General features: G+C 43.6%; 1 protein-coding gene across 3 annotated transcripts in view; it reads right to left on the minus strand.

The window, feature by feature from the left end:
• Positions 1-120: 120 nt before the first annotated feature.
• Positions 121-13,194, minus strand: part of TXLNG (taxilin gamma) — a 55,583-nt gene continuing 42,509 nt past the window's right edge. For 2 of the 3 annotated variants that reach the window (XM_007991140.3, XM_073013859.1), the window contains 5 exons: positions 12,496-12,615; positions 10,887-10,961; positions 6,943-7,035; positions 4,728-4,823; positions 121-3,196 (listed from right to left, as the gene is read on the minus strand). In XM_007991140.3, coding sequence (XP_007989331.2) covers positions 2,870-3,196; positions 4,728-4,823; positions 6,943-7,035; positions 10,887-10,961; positions 12,496-12,615 — 711 coding nt within the window. In that variant the 3' untranslated portion in view covers positions 121-2,869. Of the gene's footprint in view, positions 3,197-4,668; positions 4,824-6,942; positions 7,036-10,886; positions 10,962-12,495; positions 12,616-13,194 lie in introns of all 3 variants that reach the window. The other variant, XM_007991146.3, reaches the window with a different exon arrangement.

The raw sequence follows: 13,194 nt of genomic DNA on the forward strand, positions 1-13,194 counted from the left end.
TGTTTTTAGAAGCTTGGGGGGGGGGTGGGGGTCTGCTTTTTGAGTAGAAATGGGTAAAATGGTACCTTTGGACTCGTACAGTTAAGGCCACATGGATAATAAAAGAATACACAGAAGCTGTTAAGTTTATCATACATATTTACTTAATCTATACAGAATCAAGTAGATAAAATCAGATTCACATTAGTGAAAAATCTCTACAAAATGTCTTTGAAAAGCAAAACAAGACTGCCTCTTAACAATTCGTATCCTCAATGAAAGACGTGGGCTGTAAAAATAAAGCAGTGTGTTTAGCACAAACTAGAAGATATCTGCATCATTTTTTCACAGTTATTTCCATCTACAGTCTGAAAGAGGTAGATTTTTCTGCAACACCTGAGAATTGAATTGTGATAACCAGGTGTAATAAAGGCAGTTGCATACATAACTGAAAAATACTGGTCTCAAGACCAAGAAATGTACTCCTAACAAGTCTGAGGATGAAATGGTCCATGTTACCCAAGACCCAAGTTTTCTCTACACCTTGGAGTCTACTGCCACTATAAATAATACACATCATGATTCCATGATGGTGCAACAAATGCAACTTAAGTGAATTCAACATTTAAACCTTTTCTGGGCCAGCCTAGTAGCATTACAGTGTTCTAGAATATGATAGGGGGTGTGCTACAAAGCCACAACACTGGGCTGGTGAGGTGATCACTGTAGGAGGATGTCCTTCTCAGAGGGTCCCCATTTGTTTTTATTCACAGGGTAATGGGAGGAAGGGTTCTGAAAGGAACAGATGCATCCCAGACAGAATCCATATCCTTTCAAGACTACAGTAGCATCTAGCTAAAAATACAAAGTAAGCCAAAAGCAGCAGGCCAAGTACGGTTAATCACATTGCTTTAAAGCCCTTGGAAGTATGCAACAGGCCGAAGATTGACAATCTTCCACACAGGACAAGCACCACAAAGAAATGTGGTGGGCTACACAAATGGCTTAATAAAATGTTAAGAGCTGTACATCCAGCAGAGTTCTTGTGAAATGTGATCATTAGTACTAATTTTAAGGTAGATTATATTTCTGATCTATACCTGCATTTCCCCCCCACCCACCCACCCAGGGAAATGAGCCTAGTATTTCTTTAGTAGCAGAACGGGGTATACTCATAAGAGGCTGTTGGAGGGTATTGTTTTTTGTTTCTGACTCATTTTGAATGGTAATTAGATAGTCTACTTTGTGGATTTCTTTTCCTCCACTGTTTGGCCCCTTGAATTAACATGACTGATGGTGGAGGCTTAGATACAACCCTCCACTCCAGGCGGTTTCCTATCTATTGGACAATTTTCAATTCTTTCAACCCAGTTTAGACCATGAATGTGACAGGACTTTACAAATAAAACTTGTAACAAAGAGAAAACCCTTTTAACTGGACAAAACAGAGTTTATTCAGTCCAGTAAGCAATTTAACAAGTGTCAGTCTGATAGTTTTGCTCAGTGGAATGTGCTAACATCAGTTCTAGTAGAACCTTTTATTTCATAAAGCATTTCAATGCAAATTAAAGCAGGGACAAAGTCAAAACTTCCATCAGTGCAGCCTGATTAATCATCTGCATAACTGAGCCACATTCAACATTGAAACAAAGAACTAATTCAAAAGTTACGTGCTTAATTTCAAATGTTCCCCCATTCCAAGTGTAGAGACCTTGATAATACTGTGGCTTTTTTTTCCTTCTTAAAAAAAGAGATGGTAACTAAGAAGGGGGTGAGAAACAGACTGAACACATAAGTAATAGATCCTGACTAACACTCTGCCAAGTCTTCCCAAAGTAAAAATGTTGGTGCCAGTGTTTGCTTTGCAAATGAAAATCAATTTCAGTTGGTACTACTGATCCATAATGAAAATTCCCTTTTGAAAAACCTGGAGTATTTTGCTGGTGGAACTTTTGTAATAGCTTTCAAGTAGCCAGAAAGTATTGGAGAAACTTCTGCCTAGTGAAAGCTACACGTGAATTGACCATCCTTGTCTTTGACAAGGGACTTCATTGAACAGCAAACATGAACACCAGTTTTCAAAGAATAAGTGACCTTCTGTGTGGGAAGTGGAGAATATGTACTCAAATCTCAAATCAGAATCAAACACAAACCGCCATCCTCTACAGGAGCCCCTCATGGTCCAAATCCCACACCTGAAACCAAAGCGGGATGACTGTTCAGTCACATAAACACTAAGCTTATTTGTCTAGTGATTTGCCTGCATATACTATTTTGTCAACAAGTGACATCTTTATATACATATTCTGCTGAAACTTGGATTCTAGCCATGTGGCCATCTCAATTTGTCCCAAGATATATTTTCAAAAAGCTAATTTCAGTCAAATATGCTTGTTTCTGACCCAACATTAGAGTTTTATTTTTACTTGGCATTTAAATGGGTTATTAGACAAAACTAATCACCTTGGTATTTTCTTTTTTTGAATAATATTAATTGGGGGGGAACCTAAGACGTTTAAATTAATATTGTTTTCACATTAAGGAACCATCATCAGAACAAAGTTCCCTTGTAATGGTCGGCCCTGTCAGTGAAATTTTCATTAGGATGATAATGTGCAAGTAGCAGGGAGAGAAAGGACAAGGCAATGAACACATGCATTCCAGTGGAGAGAGAATGAGGCTGATGTGCAACACAGCCGAGGAAAATTTATAGATTAAACTATTCAAAACTGCTAAGCAGCCTCCTGTACCACGTAAGTCCAGTAGTTCTAAGAAAATACAGATATGGTAGAAAAAGTAAGAAAATTTTCACCACAAAACCAATAGTTAACTACTAACAGAGAAAGTTATACACAAAATATATCTCTCAATACAGTGATCACACCTCATCTTAGTCAACCGACTCAATGGCCGGAGCAGAGCCTGTGGACGGGGGCTTTTGCACGGCGCTTCTCTGGCTCTTGGACTCGGCCTCCAGGTACGCTCCCAGGGCTCTTTTCGAGGAAGTGTTCAGCTCCTTGTGAGAATCCAGAGCAGCACAGGGCTGTATCACAGGTGTTGCTAAATCCCTGTCAGCCGCTTTGAGGGATACCTGCTCTTTCAGGACTTCTACCTTCTCATTGAGCTCGTTCCTTTCTGTTTGAAGAGCCCTGCACAGCTTCTCTAACCGTTCCAGTTTTATTTGAAGGGCCTTGTACTCTTTATCACGGACTGTTTTCTGTAAGAAAAAAGAGGATTTCTGTAACTTTGTTAAGCATCAATCAGGTTACAACAAAATTAAGCCAGCTGAGCCTTATTGGACACTTCTCACCTATGGAACGTGTTCCATCTTTTCAGCCTCCTAACATTCTAGCTAGCTAGCGTGACTGCACCCATAACTAAGTATACCAAATGAGATTTAGCACCATGATACTGTTTCAGGGGGACAAAATTAAATTCCTTTTGTCACTTTTATTTTTTTTTTTGAGATGGAGTCTCGCTCTGTTGCCAGGTTGGAGTGCAGTGGCGTGATCTTGGCTCACTGCAACCTCCACCTCCTGGGTTGAAGTGATTCTCCTGCCTCAGCCTCCCGAGTAGCTGGGATTATAGGCAAGCGCCACCACGCTCAGCTAATTTTTGTATTTTTAGTAGAGACGGGGTTTCACCATGTTGGCCAGGATGGTCTTGATCTCCTGACCTCGTGATCTCTCTGCCTCGGCCTCCCACAGTGCTGGTATTACAGGCGTGAGCCAAAGATAAACTTTTTAAGACATTTCCTATTGAACTATTAGGAAATTCAAGATATTCATCATAAAGACTAGCAGACACAAAAGCCTACATACAGAACATGACTCACTTCTACATAGATTTCTCCTCTACCAATTTTTAGATGAGAAGACGACTTTTTTTTTTCTGAGACAGAGTCTTGCTCTGTCGCCCAGGCTGGAGTGCAGTGGTGCAGTCTCGGCTCACTGCAACCTCCGCCCCCCAGGTTCAAGCAATTCTCCTGCCTCAGCCTTCTGAGTAGCTGGGATTATAGGCATGCACCACCACACCCAGCTAATTTTTGTATTTTTAGGAGAGATGGGGTTTCACCATGTTGGCCAGGAAGGTCTCGATCTCTTGGCCTCGTGATCTGCCCGCCTCAGCCTCCCAAAGTACTGGGATTACAGGCGTGAGCCACTGCGCCCAGCCGAGAACAAGGTTCTTGTACACATGTGCCCCAGCATATTCTTTCCTGAAGTGTTATAATAAAACAGGCAAAATGCACTTTGTTGCTTTTTTGAAAGCCTAGTAAGTCAAGCTAGAAAGGCCCTACATGCTGCATCAGCATCACCTGCATGCTTTTTAGAAAGGCAGATTACCTGCCTCCGCCCCCGAGGACTAGTGACTCAGAGCCTCCGGGTGGAGCCCAGCAATCCTGGTCTTAACAAGCGGGAGTTTGATGCAAGCTCAAGTTTGAAAAATCACTGCTGTAGAAAAAAAGCAAAATCTAGACGTTTTATGCTATCTCCGACACAAGCCTGGGCTGGTTAACTGGGTGTTAGGAAGCTCAGCCCCTCACTTGGGGCCCTGTCCCTAACCTAACTTCTAGGAAGGAAGTCACAGATTCTTACCCAGCAACTCAACCCCACCCCCACCCCAACTCGGGCTGGAGTCCTCAGCTATGGCAGTAGTGTTAGAGCACACGTCCCCGGCCCAGATAGATACCTGAACTCAAGGAGTCCCCATGACTAAGACTACACTTTAGTCGCAGGAAACCATCTCACCTCTTCAGCCATTTGCAGAAGTGCTTTATTATTGTTTTCCCATTTGGTACGCCATATTATTGTTTCTTTTTCCAGTTTTTTAATTTTCTTTGTCATCTGTGAACACAATTGCACATTTAAATTCTAAGTTCCCTTCCTTATCTCTACTCCCTGTCCCACTACACAAAAATGCTTCTGTGCCCCTCCACTCCCCATCCCTGCACCTGCCTCACCCGGCTGACAGCTGTGTGTGTCTTTATAGAAGTAGCTGTGCCTGCCTGTCGGTAGCAGAGCTTATCTCAGAAGCTCCGAGGGTGGAACCAAAGAAGGGGGTTTGTATTATGAGAAAAATTCAATCTCCATTTCAGAGGCAGCAGCACATGGAGGAAGCTGTCAGCCACCACACTCTGAACTCAGTTAAGGCTGAAGTGCAGCTTTCATCCCAGCTCTGGGTAGTGAGAGACAAGCCCTCCTTCTCCCTAAGTTGTATGAAAAAAATGCCCATGACTGAGTTTTCTGTCCATTAAACGAATTCCTCAGATTCTTGGGAAGACAGCGATCTTCAGCCCCACAAGACATTAAGAACTGACGCTCCACCACAACCTCCAAGAACACATCAGTTTTAGAACTCCAAGGCAGCATGATTCAGGTAAGACTCCAGTGACCAAGAAGATAAAAGTAGTTAATACCTCAGCTTTGCTCATCCTCACAAGTCATGAGGCTGATTTACTTCAGATTTTGCTAAAGATAAAGTGAGTCCCCAAATCAGGGAAGTGTTAAACCTATGCTACCATAACAGTTTTCAGAAATTCAGGATGCATTTATCCATGCCTGTAACCAGCTACATTCCCAATATGCCTTCATCCACTGTGGACTGCACACCAGCTCTGATCCAGGTTGGGGCACTGAGCCAGGTGGCGCTAAGGGAAACAAGGACAAGACACAGCCAGCACCCTGTGCCTTGGGTAATTACCCACAAAACTGTAACACAAGGCAAACTGGGACAAAGGCTGTGGGAAGAGCTGGTGGAAGACCCAGGTTGACTGCTGACCCATAGTGATCTCTGCAGCCACGGACAGAGAGGAATGTGTTCCAGTCCCAGAGGACCAGAAGGATGGTAGATCCAGGAGGCGGGAACTCTGTTCCACCTCACCAGTGAGTCTGTGCTGGCGTCCAGCTATCACTTGCACTGTGCCTAACAGCGCCCCCTCGACTCTAGCCTCAACTGAAAGGACTGGCAGGCAGAACGAATCTGCTGCTCATGGAATTCTCCAGATTACCAGGTCTAAAAATACCTGGAGGTGGTAATTTGAGCACCAATCAGCCACATGGTAACTGAGTACATGTTAATGTGCCAAGCACTGTCTGAAATACTCTGTTTCATGAAGGACAGGTTTTTGGTTACCATTTTTAACAGTGAAGGAACAGAAAGGTTAAACAACTTGTCCACAGTCACACGTTCTATGATGCAACTGGGACATTAACTCAGGGCACACGGTCTCCATCACTATGTGAGATCTAATAATAGTCATGACTAACATCTATTGAATGCTAACAAAGTGCCAGGCACTACTGTACTTCTCCCCAACCCAACACTGTGTTTTTAAATCCCCCATTTTTAAGGGCAGGATGCCAAGTAAAATAAGGCTGGCTGGCTGGCTGGATAGATATGTATAGAATTACGTATTTTGGTCCTTAGCTTGATCTCAAGGATATCTCTTTCCTTAACATAGGCAACAAAATGCAACAGAAGCAAAAGAATTGGTTTGGTCAGGGGAGAAAGAATTCCATGGGAGTAAAGATAAGAAAAACAGAGAAGCTAAAAAAGGTAGGAACACTGATACATCAACCAACCAAAACATGTGATTATTCTTCTAGGCTTGGACGTCTTTCAATAGTTTAATCTCCAAGGTCACAGAGTTTTATGAGAGGGGTGAGGATGATCCCTAAAGCGGTTAAAACAAACAAAAAACAGCAACACACCAAAAAATCACCACTTTATTTCTAACAAGTTGCATTTAATATAGGATTTCACTATAATAAAGGAGAGCACAGAGGACATTAGCTACTTGGGGTACACTGAGGGCAAAATGACCAAAAATGCCACTGGAGGATCACTAAAGAGAAAATGAAGACAGTATCAAAACAATGGGAACTCAGCAAAGTAGTAATCACACTTAAAAGAGCTTATACAAATTCCATTTGATATAATATTCTACTAAAAATATGCAAATACCTTTTCCATTTCCTGTCTGAAGGTTGTAAAAAGTTCATTGCTTTTTGCCATGGTAGTCTGGAATTCTTCAAACTTATCCATATAAAGAGAAAGCTACCGGAAAAAAAATATGAAACATTCTGAGTTCCACGCAAACAATTTCCGTTCCCAAACTTTCAAAAGAGTAGTATGGTTACTTATTACAAGTGATAGAAATACGAACAAATGCACATCCAATCCTTGGACACCAGACATAGATGGCTAAAGTTCTGACAAACCACAGAAATGCATTAAAACTGAGGACATTCTGTTGACTTTAATATTAGATCACCCATTGATCATAACACAGCCTGAAGGACATGGTGACTATAAACGTCATACATGTGGAGTGCTCACCCAACTACCCCTCTCCTGCCACGTGAAAACTGTCCTAGGGAAAAGATCATTCCTTTAGAATGCCACCTGCAGAGTTTAGTTTGATAGCAATGGTATCTCTTTCCTTAATGTAGGGAGGAAAATGCAACAGAAGCCAAAGAATTGGTTTGGTTGGGGAAGAAGAATTCAGTGAGAGTAAAATGAAAAGAAAATGTAGAGATCTACTCTTTTTTTTTTTTTTTGAGATGGAGTCTCACTCTGTCGCCCAGACTGGAGTGCAGTGGCGCAATCTCGACTCACTGCAAGCTCTGCCTCCCGCGTTCACACCATTCTCCTGCCTCGGCCTCCCGAGTAGCTGGGACTACAGGCGCCCACCACCACGCCCGGCTAATTTTTTGTATTTTTAGGAGAGACGGGGTTTCACCATGTTAGCCACGATGGTCTCGATCCCCTGACCTTGTGATCCACCCACCTTGGCCTCCTAAAGTGCTGGGATTACAGGCGTGAGCCACCGCGCCCTGCCGAGATCTACTCTTAACATAGTCCTACCCTCAAGGAATTTTTATTTAAGGATGAGGAAAAAAATGCCAACCAACAAGGCAATCAGAATATAAAATGCAGTCACCATCTTCTCCCCCTTAGAAAGGAGTCCAGAGAAGTGCAAGGGGAAGGGCACAGTGAGGCTCAGGATACTTAGGGGAAGCTTCCTGTGGGAGGCCTGAGCTGGGCCTCACGGGTGAGCTGAATGAGTTCATCTTAGACCAGGAGGAAACCTTTCAGAGACCATCCAACATAATGACATTATTTTCAGGATAGGGGAACAGAGAGAGACCCAGAGGAATAAAGTATTTTGGGCAAGATCACACGATAGATACAAGAAAAGCAGAGAAGAATAAAGGCTCTTCAGAGGCCAAGAAAGAGCATAAGCAGTGCTGGATGCAGAATATTCACCAGCACCACCTAGCACACAGGATGCAGGGCAGGGTGGAATATGATGGTGCCCGCCCAACCACAGCCAGCAGGGGGACGGGCCATGCAGGAAGCACGTTAGCAGCACGCACTGTGGTGTGGTGGACGCAGAAGCCAACTGAAAGTTAGTCATCTCACAGTGACCTTGTGTTTGTCAGGCTAGATGAGGTCCCTGTGAGATGGCCAAGCCACGTCTGCCCAAGCGCCTGGCCTGGGATGAGGACAAAGCAGGAAGATAAATGCAGGGTGACCTGGAGAATACACAGGATTTGTTAGCAGACACTGACGGGGCCTCTGACATTGACGGGGCCTCTGACATAACAAGCCTGGGGTTGGGGCCAAGAGTGGTGCTTACGCAGAGGGAGGGAGCAGTATTAGTGCCTGAGGGACATTTAGAAGTTACAGCAGTTTTGATGTGGTCCTTTAGGGTCTCACTCGGTCACTCAGGTTGGAGTGCAGTGGAGCAATCACGGCTCACTGCAGCCTTGACCTCCCTCTTGGGCTCAAGCAATCCTCCCATCTCAGCCTCCTGAATAGAGGGGACTACAGGCACACATCACCACACCTGGCTTTTTTTTTTTTTTTTGAGACAGAGTTTCACTCTGTCGCCCAGGCTGGAGTGCAGTGATGCAATCTTGGCTCACTGCAACCTCCGCCTCCCTGGTTCAAGTGATTCTCCTGCCTCAGCCTCCCAAGTAGCTGGGACTACAGGTGCGTGCCACCATGCCTGGCTAATTTTTTATATTTGTAGTAGAGACAGGGTTTCACCATGTTAGCCAGGATGGTCTTGAACTCTCGACCTAGTGATCCACCCGCCTCAGCCTCCCAAAGTGCTGAGATTACAAGCGTGAGCCACCGCGCCCAGCTAATTTTTGTATTTTTTATAGAGATGGGGTTTCACCATGTTGCTCTGGCTGGTCTCAAACTCCTAAGCTCAAGCGATCCGCCCGCCTTGGCTGGGATTACAGGCATGAGCCACTGTGCCTGGCAGCCATGGTCCACTTTTATTGAAGATGGAACATCCAAATAAAGACTGTCCCATGTGAGAGTTCAACGCTGGCCCGATGGGTAGCCAGTAAGTGGCCCCTATCATCACACATGGACCTCCATGGCTAGATTATAAAACAGCGGGTCAAGACAGCACAAATATCACCAGCAGATGCTGGGAAATGACATAGTGACAGCAGAGAAGGTGAGATATGCTTGGGAAGGACGGCCACATTTAGGTAGAGGAAAACAAGAGGTGACAGCAAAGGAAACAAAATAGTGACTGGATAAGAGGACTCTGAGTGGTACAGATCACAGACAACAGAAGCTACGGTGGTGACAGTACAACAGAATCGGAGCTGGCCTGCGGGCTTGGTAAAAGGGCCCTCTGGTGACTTCCGCAGCATTATCAATGACTCCCACATTCAGGAACATCTTCCAAAACCATCTGGAGACTTTACACCTTCTCCACATCAATTCTCATCTCTATTTACATGGACAACTGACTGGATAGGGCTGATAAGTAAGGGATTCAAATCTAGAAGCTTTCTGGCATGATCTTCAGTTCCAAAGATTCTTCATATCTGACACTCTTGAATATTCACGCTCAGTTAGGCTAGCTTTATAGGACCTTAAATTCACCACATTGTAAGATGTTCCCAAAGAAAAGCAGCGCTCCAAAGAGGTGCGCGTGAAGACCACGCCAGTCTCAAGGTATCAGTGTTATATCACAGCTAATCTAGAGTCTTCACGAAAACTTATGATAAACTTTTAAATAAGTAACACTTCTTTCAGCCAAATGTAATCTAGTTACCTGAAAAAAGGATGAATGTACAGGTACAAACGCCTAATTTTACCCATCTGTAAAGCCACAGCAAGTCTTTCCTGTACCTTATTTTTTTTTTTTTTTTAAGGAGATAGCTCCTCCTACACTCATTCCACACAAGGTAACCACAGAGAGAGATCACAGTAGGACACACTTACAGGGTCTGGACTGAGCGAGAGGGAGGGCCCTGATGAAAAACACCAGCACAAGCGATCCTGCTGCCTCGGACTCCTGAGTAGCTGGGACTACAGGCGCATGCCACCACACCCAGCTATATGTAGTTTTTAAAATAACTTACGTGCTTATAGCACAAAACTCTAAAAATATTAGAGTTCACTACATGAAACTGCCATTTTTTTAGGCCAAGGACATATTCTTGTCTTCTTTAGCAATTTCATGTAGTTCAACTTAATACAAAATAAATAAAATATGCAGATGTCTCAGTTTTCCTTTAGTGGGAAATGTAGTGGGAACAGACTGAAAAAGGGAGGAATTATCTGGACTCTTGGAAAGGTCACTGGAGACAGGCTGACCAACCATCCCAGGCTGGCTGAGACGGGGCATCTCCTGGGACACAAGACTTTCAGTACTAAACCCAGGAAAGTGCTGGGCAAACTGCGATGAGGTAGTTAACCTAAATGAAGTGGAAAATCCCAAGAGGGCCATGAGATTTCTGCCTCAATCCTGGTCAGCTCTGGCTGGGAAAAAGCAAAAAGCAAAACCATCTTAGAGGAGACTGAAGATATGCAGAATCAAAGGAACCACAGATTTTTCTTACAAATTGTACTCTTCCCTGCTGTGAAGTTACCTGCTGTTTTAGTTGTACTTCTTGCTGTTTCATTTGTTCGTATTTGTGCCTCGATTCTGTCGCTTCTTTTAATAACTAGAAAACAGAAACATTCTGGCAAAATGCTAATGGTAATTACAAGCAGGACTAAATATCAAATGATCAGAGTTAGGCTTCATCCTTCTGCTATTTTAGCAAGAACCACAGGTCTACAGATGAAACATTCTATTCCCACAAATTGCCATTTACCTGTATCTTCTATCTGTCCCACTGGTTAACACTTAGGAATGTAGGAATTATCTTTTATTGCTGAAGCAGATAAAGTACCCTGGGGGCCTAATATGGTTTATAAAACTCAGTTAAATTGTTGTGTTTTAGGTGAAAATAATTACACGTACAGTATTAGCAGAAAACATGGCTGGGAACCTTGATATTGTCTGGGTGACTCAGAAAGCCTCGCTATTCCCTGAGGCAAGATGAGGCAGGGTGAAAGGGTATGGGGAAAGCAACGCAATCAATCTGAGACCTGGTTTCTGAGCACTTTTTTAGAAAGCAGGGAGGGGATGGGCATTTTCATTTATATATAGTACTTGTGCTTTCAAAAAAATTACAAAGTTGCATAGTAGGCAGCTGTGAAATTCAGTCCCTGAAGTAAAATATCACACATAGTCCAAAGAAGCCTAGAAAAGTCCTACTGAAGCAACCAGAAAGTACACACATGTAATGTATGTATGTGTGTGTGTGTGTATACAATTTATACTCCAACTCTGGAAATGATAACCATTTCTCAGCTAAACACTGGATACTACTGTCAGTTCATATTGAAGGATCACACTGTGTGAAAAACATGTCTCTCTAAACCCTAGATGCACTCAGTGTGACACACCCGTATGATGAGGGCCACTCAGGAACTGAATCTTCACACCGTGCTCATGTCAGGGTTGTGGATCCAACAGTCTGCATTATTGCAATCATTTCTCCCTTGTGGATAAGCACACACAGCTGAATTTGCACATGGTAATATACACACCCAATGAGATTCCACTGTATTCACAATTACTGACAGGCAACAGAATCTCAGCATACACTGGCAACAATGGTGAGTGATTAGGGTAGAAAATTCTGTTAAAATTTTTATCAGAAAATTATACCAGAGAAAGTAAACAAATGACTTCCCCAGTTTCAAGTTACTTGTTTGAAAACAAAATGTAACCATATATAGGAGACCTGTGGCTTGGTAAGCTTGCTGTTAAACTGAATCACCAAATTTAACGTGCTAAATGTGAGCACAACTCTTGAACCTGATGACCATTATCTAAGATGGGAACTAAATATTCTAAGCACAGAAAAACAACAAGTACAGGTCTTCCCACTGATTTGGTGTAATCTCTCCAGTGTATTTTCCGTATAAAAGGTTAAACAGAAATAAACAGCCAAATACTTTCTAGCACACACACACCACACACTCCCTTCTCAATGGAGCAAAACACCAGCTGGCATGGCCCCAGGTGCTACATTAAAGGTAGAAGAGATAAATGTTTCAAACAGCCTTGGTTACAATTTGATGTTTCAAATGGCCTCATGCACAATGTTGGTAATAATGTCTTTGTTTTTAAGAAGTAGAACTTACAAACTCTCTCTCTCTCTGATGTTTTTCATCAGCTTCTTTTATCAGTTGTGTAGTTTGCTGCAGTTTGGCATCCACGAGCTGTTGTTGCAGTTCCTTATGTTTGAACACCTTATCAATGTGCTATGGGAAAAGGAGAGTTTCTTCCATCACTCACCAAAGAAAGGAGCACAGTGGGGAGGAAACGTCACAGCAGTTACAGCACCCTGCTCACCCTGCTGTTCCGCTGCTGCCACTGCAGCTAAGAACACCAGATCTCTCTCCCTGTATACTCCACTTAGAGAAGTGGCTACTGGACACCACCTTGCAAACCATCCCACACTGGCAGGAGCACGGCCCTCTGACTGCTGCCTGTTCCCCTGCCCTGTCAGACATGGGCTGTCCCCCTCACCAGCTTAGTACTTCCTATTTCTGCCCCACACTGAAAACAAGGCTCAGAGTGCACCAAGACAAAGAAGGGTAAGAAGAGCAAAGTACTAAACGATACATCATGCACACAGTTCCTTTTTGTCCTCCCCAAATTTTCCCAAATTCCTCAGCTGGAGGCAACATGGTATGACGGTAGGAATGGCCCAGGTCAAACCCTGGCCAGTGTGTGGCCCTGGGCTAATTCCTCTCCACGCTGAAGCGCAGTGCCCTCCTCTGTACAGGGGGATACCTCCACCTACCTTGCAGAGCTGTAACAGTAAATGCGACGGTGGC

This window comes from Chlorocebus sabaeus, chromosome X (genome assembly GCF_047675955.1).
Source record: "Chlorocebus sabaeus isolate Y175 chromosome X, mChlSab1.0.hap1, whole genome shotgun sequence".
Lineage (NCBI taxonomy): Eukaryota > Metazoa > Chordata > Mammalia > Primates > Cercopithecidae > Chlorocebus > Chlorocebus sabaeus.